This window comes from Rhinoderma darwinii, chromosome 10 (genome assembly GCF_050947455.1).
Source record: "Rhinoderma darwinii isolate aRhiDar2 chromosome 10, aRhiDar2.hap1, whole genome shotgun sequence".
Classification (NCBI taxonomy): domain Eukaryota; kingdom Metazoa; phylum Chordata; class Amphibia; order Anura; family Rhinodermatidae; genus Rhinoderma; species Rhinoderma darwinii.
Window position 1 is genome coordinate 7,283,467 of NC_134696.1, and position 23,984 is coordinate 7,307,450.

General features: G+C 44.7%; 1 protein-coding gene and 1 long non-coding RNA gene across 3 annotated transcripts in view; one reads left to right on the top strand and one right to left on the bottom strand.

Annotated features, from left to right (window-relative positions):
* Positions 1-23,984, bottom strand: part of LOC142661751 (uncharacterized) — a 111,216-nt gene that overhangs the window by 49,011 nt on the left and 38,221 nt on the right. The gene's annotated exons all lie outside the window — the stretch shown is intronic.
* CLMP (CXADR like cell adhesion molecule) overlaps positions 1-23,984 on the top strand; it is a 74,796-nt gene that overhangs the window by 42,396 nt on the left and 8,416 nt on the right. Inside the window, exons 2-3 of the mRNA XM_075839285.1 lie at positions 22,969-23,123; positions 23,373-23,568. Coding sequence (XP_075695400.1) covers positions 22,969-23,123; positions 23,373-23,568 — 351 coding nt within the window. The remainder of the gene's footprint in view (positions 1-22,968; positions 23,124-23,372; positions 23,569-23,984) is intronic.

Below are 23,984 nucleotides of genomic sequence, written 5' to 3' on the forward strand. Positions count from 1 at the left end.
CTATGATAGTGAACTTCTATTTATTTCTATCGCCTATATGTAGTGCCACATTACACGGTGCCGTACACAGATTGTAATCGCACACATCAGTGCCTGTCTCCAGTCACACACATGCTATGGGCAATTTACCTTATGCATTTGTATAGTTGCACCACGTTAAACGTGAGCTGTGCTTGCTTTGTAAATGTAGAGCATTCATAAACTGGTCTAAAATCCAGAGTGATGCTGTTTAACATCACAGGAAACAATGATGAACAACTAAGCAGTCTCAAAAGAAAGGGCAACACTAAAACTGGCTCAAAATTGTCTAGGTAGACTTAGAGGCACAGAGGGTGTCAATGATGGCTTCCAGTGCTAGACCAAGAGATTTAATTATGTTGCCATCTGTTTGTAGGTCTTCCCTGAGTTAGCATGGGTTTCACTACACACATCATTAAACGGCCCCTACAGAGTTTGTATCTATGTATAAAAAAAAACACTTTGGGAATGTACCAATGTTAATGAACGCAGTTTCTATTAAGTGCTCTATAGTCACCATATACGAATGTGTTAGGAATGTGTTAAAAAAAAGGGGTGTTGGGGTGACCCTTTAAAAGTGTAAGGATGTCCCATTTACATACAGAGCTGATGTAAAGACTAATGTACGCTGTCAATAAACTATTTAGGAAGAGGAGGAAAGTTAAAGTGAAAGTCCGGTCTAATTATTATTATTTTTTGTTTTTAAATAGACCATAGGGGTATTGTTACTGTAAGTGGACCCCAGGGGTATTGTTCTAGGGGAAACAACCACTGCTAACACCATAGCTGCCCAATTGCCCGTTTTGCTTAAAAAAAAATTGGAACACCCCTTCTAGAAAATGATCATTTGGGGGACATATAAGTGGTAAATGGAGGATCAATGCATGTTGAGTGAGGTCAATTTTACAAACAAAAATAATGAAAATTTTAATCTGACTTTAACTTTAAAAATGCAAATTTACTACTATTCCATGTGCTTTTAGAGATTCTACAAAAATCTTAAACACTTTGTATCAGTTATTTTACGATAGTTTTATTGCAACATGTGAATGCATAAATGACATTAAAACTTCTCTAAAAAAATATTACGGGGAAAAACGAGCTCAGCTACAGTTAAGCAATATATAATATGGATTCCCACTGCGTGCTGCTATATTAAGAAAAAATAATTTAGCATTTTCTGAACACACAGATAAGAAAGGATTCTCCTCACAATATGCTGAGCTGGAGCTCTGCCAGTCATTGGCGGTGGATGCTCACAAACCTTCTAGTACAGGCTGGAAATAGAGCATTACAGTAACCTGCAATTTATAGAGGTGCAATAAAGGCTGAGTGCCACCTGGGAGCTCCGGCTGTAAGACAGTGGGATGTGAAGAGCGGAGCAGAGATTTATAGAATTCAGTGGCCGTGAACCCAATATGTCTCGTTCCTGTTATTTATTCATATTATTTCTTTCATTCATATCTGGTTGAGGCTACATGAGGATTTTACTCATCTGGTGTTAGAGAAGAGAGTGTGAAATATTCATATACAAAAGAGAGCTCCTTATCAGTAAGTAACTGTAGACTTAGCATTTAGATAGACTTAGCAGGATATAAAGAGATGTATCACATTTTGAGCAGTAAAACAGAACCGCCATACTTGGCAGCGCCAGTGCTTCTGAAATGTTATTTTCAGTTTGCCATATCATCTGTTTTTGGAATTCAGCCTGGTCTTTTATTATACGATGAGCAGGTTAGATTTTATTTTCCTGTCCCTCAAGCCCCTATTTGGCAACAGTCATCAGGAACAAAGTGCAATGGACGTAATATGCAAATTTATACCAACAGGGACTGTGCCCGATCCAGGTCACAGAGCCCCCCAAGTTCCAAAAGTTTAAAAAAAAACAAAAAACCCACAACAAATGACTTCCTCTTTCTCTATTGTCTTCTTCAGCTACAATGCAACATATCAGCAGGCAAAGAACAGCTTTTTATATGCCACTCTGTTTTCCAGATTAGCAATGAAGACGTTTTCATCACATACTTACACCTGATGGGAACCTCTCTCCCTTATCGGCTTCAGATATACAGATACAAGGCTCTTTCTCTTCACATCTATGTTGCAGCTTCTGTTGCAGATTGTCATATTTGACAGAAAAATTATTGTTGCATGCAGCGCTATTTTTCTTTTCAATACAACGGACACTATGATGGAACCAGCTACAAATCAATGGGGTGCGTTGGCCGTCGGCGGTATTAGGGCCTGTTCACATCAGCGTTTGGTTTCCGTTGATGGGTTCCAACAGACCTTTCATACCATAGCTTTGCGTTAGCATTACTATTGATTTCAATGGTAATGCTTCCGTTGCCTATGGTCTCCGTTTTTCTCCGTTCTGTAAGGTTACCGTTTCTTTGACAGAATTAATATAGCAGTCGACTGCGCTATTGATTTGTCAAAAAAATGGAAACCTTACGGAACAGAGACAAACGGATACCATTAGCAACGGAAGCATTACCATTGTAATTAATGGTAATACTAACGGAAACCTATGGTTTCCGTTTGCCTTTTCGTTGATGGGTTCCCCTGATGGAGAGGTCTCTACAGAACCCATCAATAGAACCTAACGCTGATGTGAACACACCCTTAGGCCGGATTCACACGAGCGTGTGCGTTTTGCGCGGGCAAAAGGTCCACTAAAGCTCCATGTCATGAGCAGATGATGCGTGGCTGCATGATTTTCGCGCAGCCGGCATCATTATGACACTGGTGCTTTTCGGATTTCATTCACAATTTTGACTACTGTAGCGCGCATCACACGGAAGTGCGTCCGTGTGCAGTGCGCGGTTTTCACGCACCCATTGACTTCAATGGGTGCGTGATGCGTGAAAAACTGGCAAATATAGGACATGTCATGAGTTTTACGCAGCGGACATACGCTGCGTGAAAATCACTGACAGTCTGAACGGCCCCATTGACTAACATAGGTCCGCGCGACGCCCGTGAAAATCATGCAAGTAGCACGGACGTATTATACGTTCGTCTGAATAAGCCCTTAGTTGTACGATGGATACAGCACTGCAAACTGGTTTCCGTTATGAATGAAAACCAGAATGCAGATGTAAACTGAGCCGAACATGGACAGAAAATATAGCTGTATGAAATGCACCCATACAGAGATGTAAGACCAAATAAAAGGACGTTCTACAATTCCAGAGAAGACATTAAAATAGGCTGAATAATAACACATTTCAAGAAAAAATCCTCAGTGGACCAAAGAATAGACGCGAATGATTCGATTGTTTCTATCTAATCCTGTGTTATTTTGCAGCTGGGACAGATCTATTAGCTCACATAGGTAAACAAGAAAACAGTTCACTGCCACCCGCTAGAAGGATGTGGTTTTCCATTTATAAACTTGGCAGCAAGATTTTACAGAAGTGATTGAGCTGGCGAAGGAACAGTAAACAATGCTGCTATATAGAAGGAATAGTAAATATCTTAACTGTTTCTCTACTGTAGGGAGCGGATATATATGTCCATATATTCACTAATTAATATTGCAGAAGTATTCCAAGTGGAGAACTGCAATGCATGCCAGATAAATTAAATACATGTCAGAAAACCACTGAGGATTTGTAATATGCATTGTATGTCGTATCACACACAGGAAGGAAGAGGTACTGAACTGGATGTAATGTTTCAAGTTACAGATAGCAGAATTTATATAGAAGGGGGATAACATTTATCACCTATTGTATACACTGTATAGGTGATTAATGTTAGATCGGTGGGGGTTTGAGCGCCTTCACTCGGCTCTTTCCATAACAGCCATAGAGATGTATGGAGCAGCAGTGCCCATATTCAACCACTATGTCATACAAACTCTTCACTGCGGTCTAGCTAGTGGGGGAGGGGGCACAGGGATCTTCTGTTCTAGAGATTGGTCGGGGTCAATGGTGAAAATGTTTATAAATTGGAATACCCTTTTAGAGTATACAATTGTGAAAAAAAACTATCCCAATCCCTCCTGTTTCGATGCGCTTTTAGACAACTTTAATAACAGCCAAAACAAAATATTTTATTTGTATTTCCTGACTGTCGACCATTTATTGGTCCCGAGTGAGGCAATCTGTTGAAAAAAATTGTTGTGCGGCCAATCCAATGTAAAGATAAAAGAATAAGGGGGATTTCAACTATTAACATTTCTAGGACATGAATTTGATACCCCTTTAACTGAATCTGACAATCTTTGTCTGTGTACAGTAGTAAATGTTTGTAGGGGCTATCAGCCAAATGACCAAATAATCGTCTATCTGACATCTAATATACATGGCAAGCTTTTGTAATACCCATGAGATTTAAAACACGTTAAGAAAATTCCCCAACCTGCTTTTTTTTATTTTTTATGCCTGAGCTGTGTCTTACTGGAGCCAAATGTAAACAGTTTTTAAGAACCATTTTTCCCCTTGTGTATATTGCAGCTGCTGTGGACAATGTTCCCTGCACCGTGCTATTTCTCCAGTAAGGTTTTCTCAATTGTGCTACATTTGGAACACATTATAGACAATGTGCAGCCACTGAAATCAAGAGATATGTTTGTTAGTTTGTTTGTTTGTTTGTTTGTTTGTTTGTTTGTTTGTTTGTTTTGTTTGTTTCTTTTTTATAAGCAAACAGGTCAGTCCTGGATATTTAAAAATAAATAAAATAATTATAATAAAGAAATTTCAATTTATTTACAAATATTCACCATTAAGGCTTCTTTCACACTACCGTAAGTATATTTAGCTCTCTTCCGTCAGAGGAAGAGAGGGTTGAAAGATTAACAACGGTTCCGTTAGAATTACCATTGATTTCAATGGTAATTCTTTTGTTTCAGTTGCTTTCCGTTCGCTAGGTTTTTTTTGTTTTTTTTTTAACAGAAACAAAAGTTCTGCAGACTGCACTTGTGTTTCCGTTCAAAAAAACGAAAACCTGGCGAACGGAGACAAACGGAAAGCAAATGAAACAAAAGAATTACCATTGAAATCAATGGTAATTTTAACGAAACCGCCGCTTTTTGTTTAATCTTTCAATCCTCTCTTCCTCTGATGGAAGAGAGGAAAACGTATACTTACGGTGGTGTGAACTTAGCCTAGGGGTAACCTACTGCAATAGCACCTATCAACCAAGCAACCTTTTTCTACGACCGTAATTTTGATTCAAAATTACAGATCCGTAATTACGGAGCAAAATACGGATACATTGATTTCTATGGTGCACGGACACCTTCCCATATATTTAAGGTGAAGATGTCCGAGCCATAGAAAGGATCCGCATAAAATAGGACATGTCCTATTTTTTGAATTTACAGACCGTGTCCCTATACTTTAGAATGCGAGCACGGCCTGCAAATGCGGGTGACTGTCCACGGCCATCCGTTCATGTAATCACGGATCATCATTACAGGCACGGACGTGGCTTTCTTCCATATAATGTCACAGTGAATGCAAAGCGTTATAAGGAAGATTTGTCTTTCAGACCTGAAGCATTAGAGAATGTTATCGAAAGATGTATAATGTGAATTATATTGAAATCGCCATTGAACAAAGTGCTGGTCTTGTATTCTAGAGCTCCCTTTGTACTCATAAACAGTCACATTCAGCCCTCGTAGTCACTGACAAGCTCTGCACCTAAGTTATGAAGCTGCCAACAGCGTGTGGATTGATCTGCACTGTGGAATGACTACAAGCTGGTAATAATGTTGTAGAAACCTTAGGTTCATAGCTTCTGGGATTTATACAGCCCTGGGCAAAGGCTATATATATGTTTTACAACATATTGGTATAATTTACATGCATTCTTTCTATTCAAAAAATCTGAGAATATGAACAATGTCATCAAACCTCAAGTGCACCAGACCCACTGGGAACAGGAGCCTTGATAGTTATTTTGCCTGGCCAAAGGAGAAATATATTGGTACTCCAAACAGCCATTGTCATGATATCCCAACATACCATTTCTCATTTCTCAACATACTCGGTGTCACAACACCTCATTATAGCCATTGCCCTCAACAGGTGATTGAATGATAGCCGCAATCATCTAAAGTCTGGACGATTCTAACTAACCTTGATCTTATGTAAAACTAAGCAGCAACATTTACACAGGAATCAAAAGGATAAGGCCGAAAACCTGTTATCTAGCTGATCGACACAAAGCAAGAGTTTGTATGTTCCTCCCGTGGTTGAGTAGGCTTCTTCCCACACTCCAAAAACATACTGATAGTTTGGTTGGCTTTCTATGAAATGAGCAGTGTGTGTGTTTGAGAAAGGGAACATTTAGATTGTGAGCACCATTGGGGACCGGTACATGTGAGTGATGACAATATCTGAACACGACAGAATATGTTAGTGCTACATAAGCAACAGAGGTAAATCAAGATGCTGCATCTCCTCTTATTTGGCCACCTACACGTCCAGCCACCTTTAAAGGGGTTGTCCAGTCCCTAAAGATGTATGGCCTATTCTCAGGACAGGCCATCAATATCTGATCGGTCGGGGTACGACACGCTTGTAGCGGCGGTTCACCGTATTACAGCCTTCTCCCATTCACTTCAATGGGAGAAGGCTGTAGTAATGTGAACCGCTGCTACAAGTGTCGTACCGGCGCTATGGCCCCTTCAAAACAACTGATCGGCGGGGTTCCCAGGAGTTGGATCCCGACCGATCAGATATTGATGGCCTATCCTGTGGATAGGCCATCAATTTTTAGGGACAGAACAACCTCTTTATTATTATTACTTTTTCAGGACTATAAAGAACAGGCGTTTCACAGCTGTGCTCACTATTTACGCTTTTCCCTCAAGACTCCTCCAAATATATGTACATTTTGCTTGCTGCTATCAGTAGCCTGAAGCTATCACCCTCTCTCTAAATCGCTTCTGACATCTAAATCATAACCTTATTTCTCACTTTCATTAATCTGCCACAGTCACCTCCTTTGTTTCTATATTTAGTGCGTAAAATGTTTATTATGTCCATGACATTTATCGCTTGTGATCATTATTTTCATGATGAAACTAATAGCAACTACTGAAGGCAAATTAAGATTTCCCAGATGAATGCACACAAATCCTAGGTGATAGTAATATTTTTTCTAACAATTTATAATACTGGGGTAATGTCTTGGCAGGAATATTATGAAACATGAAATAGCAACTCCTGGCAGAAAACCATGGCATTCCCAGGTAAGGGTATGTTCACACGGGCTATTTTCAGCCGTTTTTCGGGCCATAAACATCCCGAAAAACGGCTGAAAAATCAGAAGCAGAACGCCTACAAACATCTGCCTATTGATTTCAATGGGTAATACGGCGTTCTGTTCCGACGGAGAATTATTTTATGCCTCATTTTCAAATAATGGCGCGTAAAAAGACGTCCCGTAAAAAAAAGTGCATGTCACCTCTTGAGCCGTTTTTTTGAGCCGTTTTTCATTGACTCAATAGAAAAACAGCTCCAAAAATGGTCATAAAAAACGCAAGTTGCTTAAAAAATGTCTGAAAATCAGGGGCTGTTTCCCTTGAAAACAGCTCCGTATTTTCGGACGGTTTTTGTACCCTTAAGCTGCAGCTGGTGAGAGTTCATGAGGTACCCAAGAAATACTCAGATTATGCAATATGACTGACCGAGGCGTAACTTGAAGCTCCTAGGCCACAATGCAAAATTTGTAACAGGGCCTCCCACCTGCCATGTATAATACTGGTGTCTTTTCATGAGTAAGATGACGAACAATCGTTAATATGATCGTTCGTCACCATACAGTTTGCATCTTGTCGCCAGCATATCCCTTCTTTACACAGGACACGGAGATGTTCTGGCAACAAACGTTAATTTTTTTGGCCGCACAAAAGATCCAATCAGCCAATAAATCAGTTTTTGGTAGTTTGTCGGCTGATCGCTGGGCATGTTACACGAGCCGATCAACGGGTACGAGCATTCGATTGTGCCCTTATTTGCCCAATCATCGCCTCTTGTAAGAGAGCTTTTACACATTCATACATTTAAAAAAATATTCCGTAATATTGCTATGGTACCATACTACAGTAATGTTCTGTTAATGGCATTAACCAGTCTAATCTACACGGGTGCAGTTTAATGCCCATAGGCATCTAATCTCAGGGGGGAAAAACAGGACCCTTTTCTTCCCATAAGACAGAAATCAGAGTCTGGCAGCTACTCACCTCCTCCACAGACATAATAAGGATATAGGTGATGTTAAAGGGTAACTAAACTTTCGAAAAACTTCTGACATGTCATATTGTTTCTGTGAAAAAACCCGAAACTTTACGCAACGAAAACAAATGGAAACCAAGAGAAACGGAAGCATTACCATTGAAATCAATGGTAATGCAAACGGAAGAGATAGTTTCCGTTCGTCTGATGGAAAGGCTGAACGGAACCCGAACGCTGATGTGAACAGGCCCTTACTGTGAATGCTCTGTTGCAGTATTGGATTGCTCTGTAGTTTTCTTAGTTCTGTACACTAAACGGACGACTTTAAGGGTATGTTCACACGCCCTATGTACTGACGTAATTCAGGCGTTTTACGCCCCAAATTACGGCCGAAAAAACGGCTCCAAACCGTATGCAAACATCTGCCCATTGAATTCAATGGGTCTTACGGTGTTCTGTGCAGACAGGCTGTCAAAAGACGGCGCGTAAAAAGACGCCCGCCTCAAAGAAGTGAATGTCACTTCTTGGGACGTAATTGGAGCCGTCTTTAATTGACTCCAATGAAAACCAGCTCCAATTACGTCCGTAAAAAACGCAGCGAAAAACACGTGCACTTGTTAAAACGTCTGAAATTCAGGAGCTGTTTTCGCCTGAAAACAGCTCCGTAATTTCAGACGTAATTGGCGTTGCCGTGTGAACATACCCTTACAGTCCACACAATAGGCAATATAATTGTCTTTTAAAGAAATATTACTAGTGGAATTATTTTTTTTTTCATATTTGATCATTTTTATAATCTTGTTATTGTATTATCAATATAACAAAGTATCTAAGTATTGGGCAGGTGTTTCAAACTATGAACATCATTATATTACGTTATGTTCCAAAAATCTGTGACAAAGGGTAGTAGTGTGATAATGTTCAGACCTTTCAATCCCACCTACGGATCTGAGAAAAAATAAAAAATTATAGAAGCATCAAAGGTGAAATCCATCGGCGGGAGAAGGGGTTGCTTAGTTACTAATCCCTAATGATATCGCTACTGAAGGCTGATCCTTTGTTCCATGATAATTGAAATATTGGAGGTATGTTACTGTATCTTTAAGAAGTAATATGTCAACTGCTCCTCCTCACAGAGTGGCCAGCAGATATTCCTGGACTGTCCTGTTTGTCTATCTATCTATCTATCTATCTATCTATCTACAGCTGGAAGCAAAATAGGAATGTGCAAACATATGCATGTGTACTTCATACGTTTGATATATCTAATATTCGTGTATGTGAAGCATAATAGAATGGCTATGAGCGCGTGCACCAATTGCTCGGCTTTCCAAGAAACGCCGATCAGAAACGAAACGGCTCACCAGAGCGCTTCTGCCGCTTCATTTTAGCGATTGGTGGGGGTCCCAGTGCTCAGACCCCCACAGATCAAAACTTTTGACATGTCACTATGACATGTCAGAAGTTTTTTGAAAGTTTAGTTACCCTTGAATTTTTAGGATAAAACTGGACTACTTCTAAATGCCTATGGCCAGCTTTTATTTGCTATGGGATTTTTTATATAATTTTTAAATGCTTTTAGAGGTCAATGACGCCACCCAGGTGAGGTATGACAATCTACATACCGTGCTGTAGTTTAATATAAGGAGTCTGGAGGTCACCAACTTATGTTCTTTTAAAAAGTTTTTTGTTTTTTTATTTCATTTCTCTTTAAAGTGGGAAGTGATTTTATTGCAAACTTCATTAGCGCTATCATAATGTATGTCAATAAAGAAACGACTGGCGCCTGCCCGTCATAGGCTGTTAAAGGATCTGGAATCTAGTCGTTAATGTAAAATTTATTAGACTATAACGCTGGTTGTAAAATGCTGTTTTAGCTGAATATATTATTTAACAGATGCTGTATTTTGCTACATTAATTTCTGCTGTTTTTGCTCCGTGTTTTGCTGAGCCGTGCAGCAGGTTCCTCTTGTGACACACATATGTCTCTAAATATAAACATGGAGCAGCCTGTCTGTCATTAAATCGTTTCTGGAGAGCTCTTTAAAGGAGGCTGACAACCAACTAAATCATATACGTGTAATGGCAGGAAGGAGGTGAAGGGAAAGTGAGCCCTAATCTACCCACCGCCCTGTCCCTGCCTACTTGCAACGACCCGCCCTAGGCGACGAGGTACAACTGGGCGGCGGTCCCTACGCTGTCTAAGTGCACAGGAAAACAAACAGGGAACACGCAAGGGAAGGGGCAGTAGCCACGGAACGCCACGAGGAAACGGAGCGGCGAACGAACAGTCAGGACCAGGACGAAGTGAGTACAACCAAGCGGGCAAGGAGACAGAAGCAAGCCAGGGGCAAAGCAAAGCAGGTCAAGCAGAACTGCAGCAAGGCAGAAGCACGGCAGAAGCAGGCTGGAGCAAGCAGCAGTGGGGCCAGGAATCCAAAAGAATTACAAGCACTGAGGGAGAGAACAGGGCAGGTAATAAAGGACAGGGGGCGGAGCTAACTCCGACAGACCAGGCCGCTATAGGCTCTCCCACTCCTGAGCCTGCCACCCTGGTTGGTGGGAGATGGTGTCAGTCGAACAGGTCTGGCCTCAGGTGTGGATTGATTAATCCCAGGAGTATACTTAGATGAAGTACCTGGCAGATCCCTAACAATACGCCTATACAATCAAATGGCCCTTGACCTTTCTTTACCAGGGTAGATCAAAACATGGGTATGGAGTTTGGATTTGTAGGATACTGGAATATATTGACGTTATATAGGGGTTAACTAGCCAGCCGGAGGAGCTCCTGTCACCTGCTCAACAGTGACACGAATATAAGGGAGAATGTTGCAGTTAGGCGCTGTTCACTCCACATTTGGCCAACACATCTGCTGTATATATGTTTAAAGCTTTGTTCACATCTGCATTGTTGTTCTGCTTTGTCATAAGAGTGGAGCAAAAAAAAAAACAAAGGAGACGCTGGGTCTGTCGCGTGACAGAAACCAATTGCGTCCGACGGAAACCATCGACGTGGTTCCATTGTGGTGTCATACGAAAACAATGGAATCTGCGATGGAGGCCACTAACGGAGCTTCTGACGCAGATGTGAACAGAGCTCAAGGGTATGTTCACATGGTAGATTTTGAACGGCGGGTTCCGCCACCAAATCCACCGTGTAATCTTCCTGCCGATGCCCTGCCGTAGGAAGATTCCTCCTCCAATTAAGTCCAATGGGATGTACAGGCGGAATCCGCCTAAAGATCGAGCAGGACGTTTCTTTTTCCTGCTGGCTGAAAAAAATCAGCCAGAGGGAAAAAGAAGCGTCATGGAGACAAACGGAATGCAACTGAAACAAAAGAATTACCATTGAAACCAATGGTAATTGTAACAGAACCGTTGCTTTCGGTTTAATCTTTTGATCTTCTACCTCTGACGGAAGAGAGGTAAACGTACACTAACGCTGGTGTGAACTTAGCCTAAGGAATTTCTCATGTTTTATAGTTGCTAATGTTTCGCTGAACATATGTGTAAACTAAAAGTGAATCACTCAAATAAAATTCAAAAATATTATTTCTAAGGGTGTATTTTGCTAAAACAATGTAGGATCTGAATAGTTATCAGTTAAAACTATAATAATAAAAAACTATAATGGTATCCAAGAATAGGAACGTAACAATTGAGGCTTTCTCTGGGTAATTTGTTTCTTCTTATAGTATTGTATGTACTCATATTTATATGGGACAGCACTATAATAGATGTCAAAATACATTGAAAAGGATGTTTTAAAGTGTAGCTAAACGTTTGACAAACTTCTGGCATGTCATAGTGACATGTCAGATGTTTGGATTGGTGGGGGTCCGAGCACTGAGATCCCCACCAATCTCTAGAACGAAGCAGCTGAAGTGCTTGTGTGAGTGGTCTGCCGCTTCGTGTCTGTTCGGCTTTTTCCAGAAATAAATGTATAGAGTCTGTACTCTGATACATTGGCTTTCCGGAAAAAGCCAAGCAGACACGAAGCGGCAGACCACTCACACAAGCACTTCAGCTGCTTCGTTCTAGAGATTGGTGGGGGTCTCAGTGCTCGGACCCCCACCAATCCAAACTTCTGACATGTCACTATGACATGCCAGAAGTTTGTCAAACGTTTAGCTACACTTTAAGGTATATTCACACGCAGCATATTTGTTGCAGAAATTTTGGCGACTAAAAACTCGTTTCATACATGTGAATGGGGTAAGTTCTGCAGCATGAGCTTAAATTTCTGCAAGCTCTATTCACATGAATGGGACAGTCGGAGAAAAATTTTCAACAATTCTGCTGCGTGTAAATTCACCCTTAGGGGCTATTCACACATTGCTGTCAAATTGTTGTTAAACCGTGTCATTTTGCCACACTTTCATAGTAATCGGTGCAATAAACAATATAATATTACTCATGCCTCGTAATGGAAAAAGAAAACAGTCTGGATATACTGGCAGTCTGTGAAGTTCAGCAGCTCATTAGCGCTCTCTTGTGGTTAAAGATTAATTTTTATTTTTGTTTCGTTTTTTTGTCCGTAGCAGTTAGTTATTAGGCCCCATGCACACGACCGTAATTTTCATCCGTAATTGCGAACCCATTCATTTCTATTGGCCACTGAAACCTTTCCGTATATTTACGGATGTGTGTCCGGGCCATAGAAATGATCCGCAAAATACAGAACATGTCCTATTCTTGTCCGCAATTGCGGCATGGACTCACCCATAGAATTCTATGAGCGCTTCCGCAATTGCGGACAGCTACGGATGTGTATTCCGTAGACATCGAATCCGTATTTGCGGACAGTAAAAACTATTATGGCCATGTGCATGAGACCTTACCGTGTAGTGAAGTTGATTGAAAAGGAAAAACAACTTCTGTTCACACAGTGCAGCACAGAACTTAGTGTTTTTTTCCTGCTGTTTTTGTTGCAGTTCCCCCATTAAAGTAAAAAACAAACAAAATAGAAAAAAAAAAAGTCTTCAAAAACCGCATCTAGAAAAAATTAAGCTATAATAATGTATGTTTGTAGTTTGTGGGTGTTTAATTGACAATGAATAGTAATTGCCAGGTTTCCAAAAATAAATGGAAGATAAACGTAAGGCCCCCTGCACACGTACCCGTGTGCACGGTCCGTGATTACGGCCACGGATGGCCGCGGACTGACACGCACATTTGGGGGCCATACTCCCATTATAATGTATAGGAGCACGGTCTGCAAATTCAAAAAGTAGAACAGGTGCTATTTTTTATGGATTATTTCGATGGCCAGACACTTACCCGTAAATATACTGGAAGGTTCTGAGGGCCATAGAAATTTTGTGTCATGTGCATGGGGCCTAAATGGTTAATAAAAAAAATAAGGATATGAGTGTTACTACGGATTGAAACAGCCTAAGGCCGGATTCACAGGAGCGTGTGCGTTTTGTGTGCGCAAAAGTCACTTAACAGCTCTGTGTGTCACCACCATATGATGCGCGGCTGCGTGATCATTATGAGACTCTGTTTGGATATTTGTAAACAGAAAAGCACGCGGTGCTTTTCGGTTTTCAATCATACTTTTGACTACTGTTGCGCGAATCACGCGCGTCCCACGGAAGTGCTTCCGTGTGGCATGCGTGATTTTCACGCACCTATTGACTTCATGGGTGCGTGATGCACGAGAAACGCAGAAATATAGGACATGTCGTGAGTTTTACGCAGCGGACACACGCTTCGTAAAAATCACGGACTGTCTGCACGGCCCCATAGACTAACATAGGTCCGTGCGAGGCACGGACGTATAACACGTTCCTCTGAATAAGCCCTAAGGCTTCCTCCACGTAGATTTTTGTTCTGGCATTTTAAAAATGTCAGCTTTTTTTTTTTTTAAATATATTAATGGTAATTATGATGTTTTTAGTGGCATTTTGGTGGTGTTATTTAATTTAGTACATTTTGTACAAGTCCTACAGAGAAGCCTATGGGGAAAAAATGGCACACGCAGAGCATGGAAAAAAAACGCCATGGACAACAAAAATGTAACGAAAACTCCACAAGCAAAAACAAAAACTGTGTATGCAGTGCTTTTTATATTTTACGATAGACTTTAATGTAACATTTGGCTGCAAAAAAAAAAGCAAATACAAACGCCTTTGGCTTCCTTCACACATAGTTTGTCCAAAAAAAAGCATTTAAAAAAAACCTCAAGTCTTCTAAGGATGGGTTCACACGATCTATTTTCAGACGTAATTAAGGCGTTTTAACCTCGAATTACGTCCGAAAATACGGCTCCAATGCACCGGCAAACATCTGCCTATTCATTTGAATGGGCTTTACGATGTTCTGTGCCGACGGACATTTTTTTTTTACGCGCCGCTGTCAAAAGACGACGCGTATAAAAAACGCCCGCGTCAAAGAAGTGCCTGTCACTTCTTGGGACGTAATTGGAGCCGTTTTCCATTGACTCCATAGAAAAACAGCTCCAATTACGTCCGTAACGGACGCTGCGAAAAACGCCGGCAACATGCCATTACGGCTGAAATTCAGGAGCTGTTTTCTCCTGAAAACAGCTCCGTAATTTCAGCCGTAATGGACGCTGCCGTGTGAACATACCTTTAAGATAATGGAACTCATGGAACTGAGCAGCAAGGAAGTGCAGTACCAGGCACAGCCACTACCGAAAGTACAGCGCTATGCCTGGTAGCAATGAAGATGCCACCGCGCTTACCGTAGCAATACGGCCCCTTCAATCAGCTGATCGGTGAGGGTGCTGAGTGTCAGACACTAACCGATCAGATATTCACGGCCTATCCTAAAGATAAGTCAAAATATCAAAGTCCCAGAAAACCACTTTAGAGGTGTTCCATATTTCGTATAAGGCCTCATATACACAGATAATATGAAATCTGTATACACATCCATAGTAGATGGCCATTGGCCTATACTGTAATTTTATACGGGGACACACAGGTTTTTTTTTCCTCACAGATTCATACAGAATCCTTGATAAGAAGAAAACCTTCCCGGCTCCATGACGTGCCATATTACGGGTGTATTCTCCCATAAAAGCATTACTTATAGGAGATAACACCATGCTTCATAAAGGCATCCTATTGCCCAATATGTAATGCAGAACCATAGGACTCTGTTTAGAGGTGCCGTGTGCATGAAACTATAGAGAACATACTAAAATGCGCAGGGCAAAAATCTGGTCCCACTGCCGCTTGTCTATATAGGTAGATGATTTGGACGGGCTATGTGACACATTTGCTATTGAGAGAACAACATGTATTCTGATAATTTTGCCCTATTTATTGGCCATTTATATATGTATAATTATAGCCTATATACACCTTTGAAAATGATTTAAAAAAAAAAAAAAATGAAAATAAAACAGTGGATCAGTGCAACTTTTGAATTACTTTTTATTAAAAATTATATTTTATTTTTCAGATACAACAAGATCGAGTTACCAATCACATCTAAGTTCATAACTTAGATGTGATCAATTGGATCCTGCGTGTCAGAGACACGCAGGACTCGCTGACACTAAACCCGTCTGTCCCGCTGACCTTGTTCAGGTCTCAGCGCTAGATACAGCTGCTCTGTATACAGGATACAAAGCATCTATATCTCAAAGTAAAAATAATTTTTAATGAAAAGTAATTAGAAAGTTGCACCAAACACACTGATAAACTGTTATATATATTGACCTGCCTAGGTAGAGTCGTGTGTTAACCTTAAACCATACTATCCCCCACCCCCATTTAGTAACGACACATGACACCGAGGTTGGATGTGAAATGGCCACAGCAGCCGTTTATTAATTTCACAGTTTTATAAAAACAATTTAAATCCGAAACATTCGGATAACTAGTTAGGAATCCACCGGAGAATTCCTCCTAATAATTCACATGACCCAACATGGGTCAGAATCATAAATAACCATTAAACGTTAACATTAACCCGAGCAGAGGAAGTCCTTGAAGCCCCTTCAGATGTTCCTTTCAAGAACACACCGAATTAGCCATCTGCAAACCACTAATTACCTCCAGCCGTAAACCAGCTCGGAAGCACCGTTCACCTCTGCAGATGGCTCCACCCACTAGAAGTCCACTTCAAGGGGATAACACCCGTTGAAGCCCTCAAGTGATATACCGCCCACTAGAAGTCCACTTCAAAGGGATAACACCCGATGAAGCCTTCAAGTGACATACCTTCTACCAGAAGACCACTTCAAAGGGATAACACCCGATGAAGTCTTCAACCATGTACCTTTTTTGGGGGACGCATACCCCCGATGCGACCCCCCCACCATTTTGTACTGACTGGCCTCAAGGACTCCCCCCGCCAGCTGCCATGACAACAGAACCTACTCCGGAAAAAAGAAAAACATGTTAAATAAACACACAAAATAAAACACAACGCTCATATACGGACGTACAGAAGACCTAAGGAGTAACAAAACAAGGGTGGGAGGGTGGGAGCTTTGCTTCTTGTGTACTACTCCTCCCGCTGCTTCCGGCTCAATGCCGAGAAACAGCGGGAAGCGCAGTAACGGCCCCCCCGTCCCCCCTAGCTCCTCCCCGTCCCTCCTTCAGCTTCTTCACCTTTCCCTCACCTCTTAACATTAACCCTTTCCCTACCAGGACGGTCATGTCGGCTTCCCTCAAGCCTGCAGCTGCGTCCAGCCTCTTCTTGACCTGCCTAGGTAGAGTCGTGTGTTAACCTTAAACCATACTATCCCCCACCCCCATTTAGTAACGACACATGACACCGAGGTTGGATGTGAAATGGCCACAGCAGCCGTTTATTAATTTCACAGTTTTATAAAAACAATTTAAATCCGAAACATTCGGATAACTAGTTAGGAATCCACCGGAGAATTCCTCCTAATAATTCACATGACCCAACATGGGTCAGAATCATAAATAACCATTAAACGTTAACATTAACCCGAGCAGAGGAAGTCCTTGAAGCCCCTTCAGATGTTCCTTTCAAGAACACACCGAATTAGCCATCTGCAAACCACTAATTACCTCCAGCCGTAAACCAGCTCGGAAGCACCGTTCACCTCTGCAGATGGCTCCACCCACTAGAAGTCCACTTCAAGGGGATAACACCCGTTGAAGCCCTCAAGTGATATACCGCCCACTAGAAGTCCACTTCAAAGGGATAACACCCGATGAAGCCTTCAAGTGACATACCTTCTACCAGAAGACCACTTCAAAGGGATAACACCCGATGAAGTCTTCAACCATGTACCTTTTTTGGGGGACGCATACCCCCGATGCGACCCCCCCACCATTTTGTACTGACTGGCCTCAAGGACTCCCCCCGCCACCGCGAAACAGGCCTTGACCACCTTAAGCCTGTGAGTTCCTCCACACCACCACCGCCCTTTCTATGCCTTCTGCTATAGCCAAGCTCCAAATATCAATGCCAACCTCGGTCAGATGAACCCCGTCACTCCTCCAGAAATTCCCCAATCCTGACTCCAAATCCCTATGCCTCACGCAAATGCCCCCGTTCTTTGCCACAAAACGGGACACCGCCCGGTTAACTTTTATCCGAGCCTTATTGACTCTCTCCACCGATCTAGCTAACCGCCAATGCTTCCTTGGGACTATGTCCGACCACACTACCACCAACTTGGGATAAGATACCCACAAACACAACAAATCATGTTTGATATCCCGCACCAACTCACGAAAAGGGCGGACTCCTAAGTCATTCCCACCCACGTGCAACACTAAAACCTCCGGAACCCTATCAAGCCGCACATATGTCTGGAATTCCGCCAACACCCTGTTCCACGACATACCTCTAAACCCCAGCCAATGCACAACCGCATCCTGTCGCGGAATGCGCAACTGGCGACCATCCGGGCGGACGTCCGCCCTCAAAGCCCCCCAGTGCACGTACGAATGACCCATCAACCACACCAGACAAGGAGGCGAATCTGAAACGGAAAACACAGTTAGGCACCACCATATACATTTGCACGCATAAACAACAAAATTACAACATATGGGGGCGGACATAGGACTTAAACCTTTTAGACTCCCAACGACCAATACGCCTCACCCCCTCATCATCCAACCCCCAGCGCCCTGCTTCCGTTGCTGCGCCAATCCGGAAGGAATGAGATGAATATGAGCCTGCCGCAACCGCCGTCAAACATTTTTTAAAAACAGCTCCAAACTGAAACCTGGACAAGAACGACCCGTCCACATGACATAACAAAGGCAAATCTGGAGACCCCCTGTTTTTTGTAAAACCACGCATGCACTCTACTGGGCACATGACCGACCCCGGGAGAGCGAACAAAACTATCAGTTTTCCCTTCCCTAATTGATCAGTTTTTGATCTACGCAACCATACCTCCAACCGATCTGCAAAAAGGCTCACCTCCCCAGATCTCAGCCCCCCTGCCTGTTTAGTACTTGGCGACACCAACTCACCTATTCTAAATGCTCCGAAGAACGCCAACGAGAAAGCCAACCGAAACAAATCCATTTCATCTGAAGAACGACATACCGATGCCAATGAACCACCCAACAAGCCCAGCAAAGCAAACGACACCGGCCTTCTACTATCCGCCTCCACCCTACCTCTGCGCAACCCCTTCAAAGCCTGCGATACCAGAAATTCCTTCGATACATCCCGCAAGCCCCGCAACTTAAGCCCAAACGCCACCGCGGATATAAACCGGTTCACCTTCGCTACTGAAAACCCCGCCTCCCAGGCATCCCCTAACCAATACAAAAGTGCCACCAACCTGTCTCTATCCGTATTGACATCACCCAACTCTCTTACCCACTCCTCCCACTGCCTCCAACAAGCAGCATAAGCCCTCCACGTCGTGCCCGCCAAAGACCTTTGTAACAGCTGCTCTACGGGACCGATACCAGATCCCATAGATGATCCGGACACGCCAAACCAATACGTTCCGCTCCCGGAGCCAATTGCCGAAACCGGTCCCACTGCGAGCGAGAAAGAGCATCAGCAACACAATTCCGTACACCCGGGACATGCACCGCCAACACCCACGCGTTCAGCGACAAACACACCAACACTAAATGTCGCAACAATTGAACTACCGGAGGAGAGGACGCCGTGATGTTATTAATGGCAAGCACCACACCCATGTTGTCGCAGTAAAAACGGACCTTCTTATCCCTGAGCCTGTCCCCCCAAATGGTAGCCGCCACCACGATGGGAAACAGCTCGAGCAGGGCCAGATTCCGCGTCAATCCACTGGACACCCAGCTAGCCGGCCATTGACCTGCGCACCACGGACCTCCCCCGTAAGCTCCAAAGCCACCCGCCCCAGCCGCATCCGTGAAAATATTCAGATCACTCGTATCCTGCGCTGGGGCCATCCATAGCGAGCGACCATTGTACTGGCCCAAGAAGTCATCCCAAACCTGAAGATCAGCTCGGTGCTCCTCCTTGAGCCTCACAAAATGATGCGGCGCCCGCACTCCCGCCGTTGCCGCCGCCAACCTTCTACCAAACACCCTCCCCATCGGCATAATCCGGCAGGCGAAATTCAACTTCCCCAGCAGCGACTGAAGCTCCCTCAACGACATTTTCTTCCTTCTACAAGCCCGTCGCACCTCCAGCCTCAAAGCACCCAGCTTATCCGCCGGGAGCCGACACTCCATTGCCACCGAGTCAATTTCGATTCCCAAGAAACAAATCGTCGCTACCGGGCCCTCCGTTTTTTCCGGCGCCAAAGGGATCCCAAAATCCCTCGCCACCTTCTGCAGGGCATGAAGCAAGTTACCGCAAACCGGCGAACCCCCCGGGCCAACGCACAAAAAATCATCTAAGTAATGGATCAACGAATCGACCCCGGATACTCCCCTCGTTACCCACTCCACGAAGCTACTAAACGCCTCGAAGTATGCACAAGAAAGAGAACACCCCATCGGAAGGCACCGATCCACGTAAAAGGCCCCATTCCAAAAACAGCCCAACAGCCGTTGGCTTTCTGGATGCACCGGCAACAACCTGAACGCCGCCTCGATGTCGGTTTTTGCTAGCAGCGCCCCCGGACCCGCAGCCCGCACTAACCCCACCGCCTTATCGAATGAGGTATAAACTACGGAACACAACTCGTGATCAATCCCGTCGTTTACCGACGAACCTTTGGGATACGATAAATGTTGAATCAAACGAAACTTTCCGGGCTCGCGTTTAGGGACAATACCCAAAGGGGACACAACTAAATCTTTCACCGGCGACTCCACAAATGGCCCCGACATGCGCCCCAACGAAACTTCTTTTAACAACTTTTCCGACACGACTTCCGCATGCACGTAAGCCGATTTTAAATTTCTCCGCGTAACCGGAACCTCATAAGGAGGCGGAGGAATAACAAAACCAACACTAAACCCTTCATAAAGCAACTTAGCCGCCGCCCTATCCGGATACTCATTTAGATAAGGGGCCATCCTTTCCACCCTCACCGGCGACACCCCCTTGACCAGCCCCGTGCTGGTTCCCGGACCTCTTTTTACGCAGACATTTTGCCGCCCCGTGTGATGCACCATTACACTCGGAGCACACGTGCTTGAACTTGCACGTGGCCCCGAACTTACACTGGCCTTCATTGAATTGCCAGCAAAACCCCGCCTTTCCCCCGCCGCTTGGTCCACTCTGACTAGTCTGGCCTCCCTGGCCACCGCTCCCGGGAAAGGGCTGCCTAACCGGAACCGTAACCCGTAACCAGAGAGCAATATCCTTCTGGTCCCACCGAATCGCCGGCCGAACCGCCTTCCGCTGACGGAATTGCTCATCATATCGCAGCCACGCCTGACCCCCATACGCCCTATGAGCCTCCCCAATAGCATCAAAATAACAAAATAACGCCGAACAATTTTCCGGCGCCTTTTCCCCTATCACACTAGCCAATATGGCGAACGCCTGCGACCAATTAACGAACGTCTGCGGGATAAGCCTATACCGCCGCCGTTCCTCCTCGTCCTTTTTACTCTCATCCCGCTTGCTCTTATCCAAATTGAATTTAGCCAGCGGCAAGAGAGAAAAAATTTCAACATATTCATCTTTCCAGATCCGATCACGCACCTCCTGCTTTAAATGCGCCCCCAACGGACCCTCAAAACAAACATACACCTCCCCCCGAGCACGATCGTCCATGCGCACTCGATCGCCGTCCTTCTGTGCCTCAGTCTGCACCGACACCGCGACCGCCTCTCTAACCGCCACCACAGGACGCGCCTGCAACGATCCCACTTCCCTGGAGCCTTCCCAAACTACCGCAGGGGACACTTCCGTTACTACCGGCGCCGCGGCCCTATCCAGGCGCCCCACCAGCTCCCGTAAGCAACCCACTAAATCTGCCAAACCCGCTCCGTCGCGTCCGCCCGCGCCACTACCGGCCCCCGATGCTATGCTAGCAGCCCCCCCGCCGACACCCGACATAAAAATCGCTGGATAAGACAATAAAGGAGTTATACACTCACCGGGCTGCACAGGCGCTGTGTTCCCGTCAGCCGGACCATCCTGACCTCGACGATAGACGTCCAGTTCACCTTCCTCCAGTTCTTCTCTCGCCGACGACTGTCCCTCCCAACGACCTCTTCGGAAAGGGGATGAGGACGCGCTGACCGATGGGCCGGCAACCTGCCGCCCGACCGCCGGGACCCAGACTTCCGACCGGACCTGTTGCCTCGACGTCGCTGCAGATCTAGTCGTCCGTCTAGACGATCCTGACGAAGCCTGCCCCCTGGCCGGAACATCACCATGCGGGGCGGCCGTACCTTGCTCTTGACATCTTCCATCTGATGGGGGAGGGGTGACAGGGAGCCCGGCCTGCGACTCCCTGCTTACCGCCGGACCCCGTCGCGGCCTGGGATTCCTGCCAGGACGCAGGGCCTGGGAAGGGGCGGTCCTCCCAGCTGCCTGGCCTGCAGCGTCCGGGATCGGGCTCCCTCTGCGACGCCGTGTCCGCGGGACTACCTCCGGACTCAGGCGCTCTGGAGGTCGGGACCGCCGAGAGGGACGGGTCGACACAGCCTGCATCGCCGTCACCCCTGCTACCGCTCTCTGCCTGCCCAGCGCAGGAGCGGTTGTTGCCGACTCCCCCCCCGCCGCCATAGCCATGCTCGTAGGGGGGCCGGGGGAGGGGAGCCTGTCCCTTACAACAGACCCCGAACGCCGTGCCCGACGTGGCGAAACGGCGTCCGGGATCCGCGTTAATGCAGCCACGGTCTCCTCCAGCCATCCGGGACCGTGGTGCACAGCAGCGGCACGCAGCCGCTCTAAAATCAGGGCCTCTGCCATACTAAAAAGCCGGGCAACGGGGAGCTTTGCTTCTTGTGTACTACTCCTCCCGCTGCTTCCGGCTCAATGCCGAGAAACAGCGGGAAGCGCAGTAACGGCCCCCCCGTCCCCCCTAGCTCCTCCCCGTCCCTCCTTCAGCTTCTTCACCTTTCCCTCACCTCTTAACATTAACCCTTTCCCTACCAGGACGGTCATGTCGGCTTCCCTCAAGCCTGCAGCTGCGTCCAGCCTCTTCTATATATATATATATATATATATATATATAAAATGTTTTCAAAGGTGTACATAGCCATGCTGACGATCATACATTGTCAGCGCGATGTATACCAGGACACTTTAGCTAGGTGTTCCAGAGGGTTTGTGTATTCTCGGGCATTTTTTATTTGCACGAATTATGTAAGGTAATGTACCCCCCATTGTGTTGTATAGATGGTTATCTATCTATTTTTATTCTATTCAGGTCTCTGCTGTGTTATCGGAACATTTGCTCAAACGGAGATCAAAAGTATATCGGAGGAGAATGTGACGCTGCCCTGCCAGCACAGGCTGGCGCTGGTGGGAAACAATCTGGACATTGAGTGGCTCTCAAATGTTTCTGATCATGGACAAAAAGTGGTAAGGTTTTACCATTGATCATAGTCCCTGATATTACTTGCATATACTGTATACACAAGTGTAGCATGTTAGGGTAACATACCAGGATAATAATAGAAAGATAATACCTGATGCCCAACAAAATACCAACTGACAGCGAAAAGTCTATTTATATTCACACAACAGCTCATGGAACGAGAATACGTGAATATGTTTATGATTTACATAATATAGATCTTAATTTTACATTGTCTACCTTGTACTTTCCAGATACTCAGCTACAGTGGAGGTCAAGTCTATGAAAATGACGAATTTAAAGGCCGTTACAGCTTTATTTCGAACTTCTTAGCTGGCGACGCTGCCATATTTATTAGATCTCTGGAGCCCAGTGATGCTGGACTGTACACTTGCAAAGTGAAAAATGCTGGCCAGTATGAATGGAGCTACATCATCTTAAAGATATTAGGTTAGTACCTGGACGGGTTGGATGAAACATGAAGGTAAGAAGAATGACAACCCTACACATCACTAGTAGAAAGCAGAGCAAATGATAGCCGTCATACCATCAGCACGCTCTATCATGCCACCAAGAATACTAAAATATCAGTATAATAAACTGTCCTTGAAGTATAGTAAGCAACAGAGCAATCAATGCACAGAGATGTAACTAGAAGCCCCAGGCCCCAATGCTGTATCAGTCACCTTAAAGTGTAGCTAAACGTTTGACAAACTTCTGACATGTCAGAAGTTTGGATTGGTGGGGGTCCGAGCACTGAGACCCCCACCAATCGCTAGAACGAAGCAGCTGAAGCGCTCGTGTGAGCGCTCAGCCGCTTCGTGCCTGTTCGGCTTTTTCCGGAAAGCTGATGTATCGGAGGACGG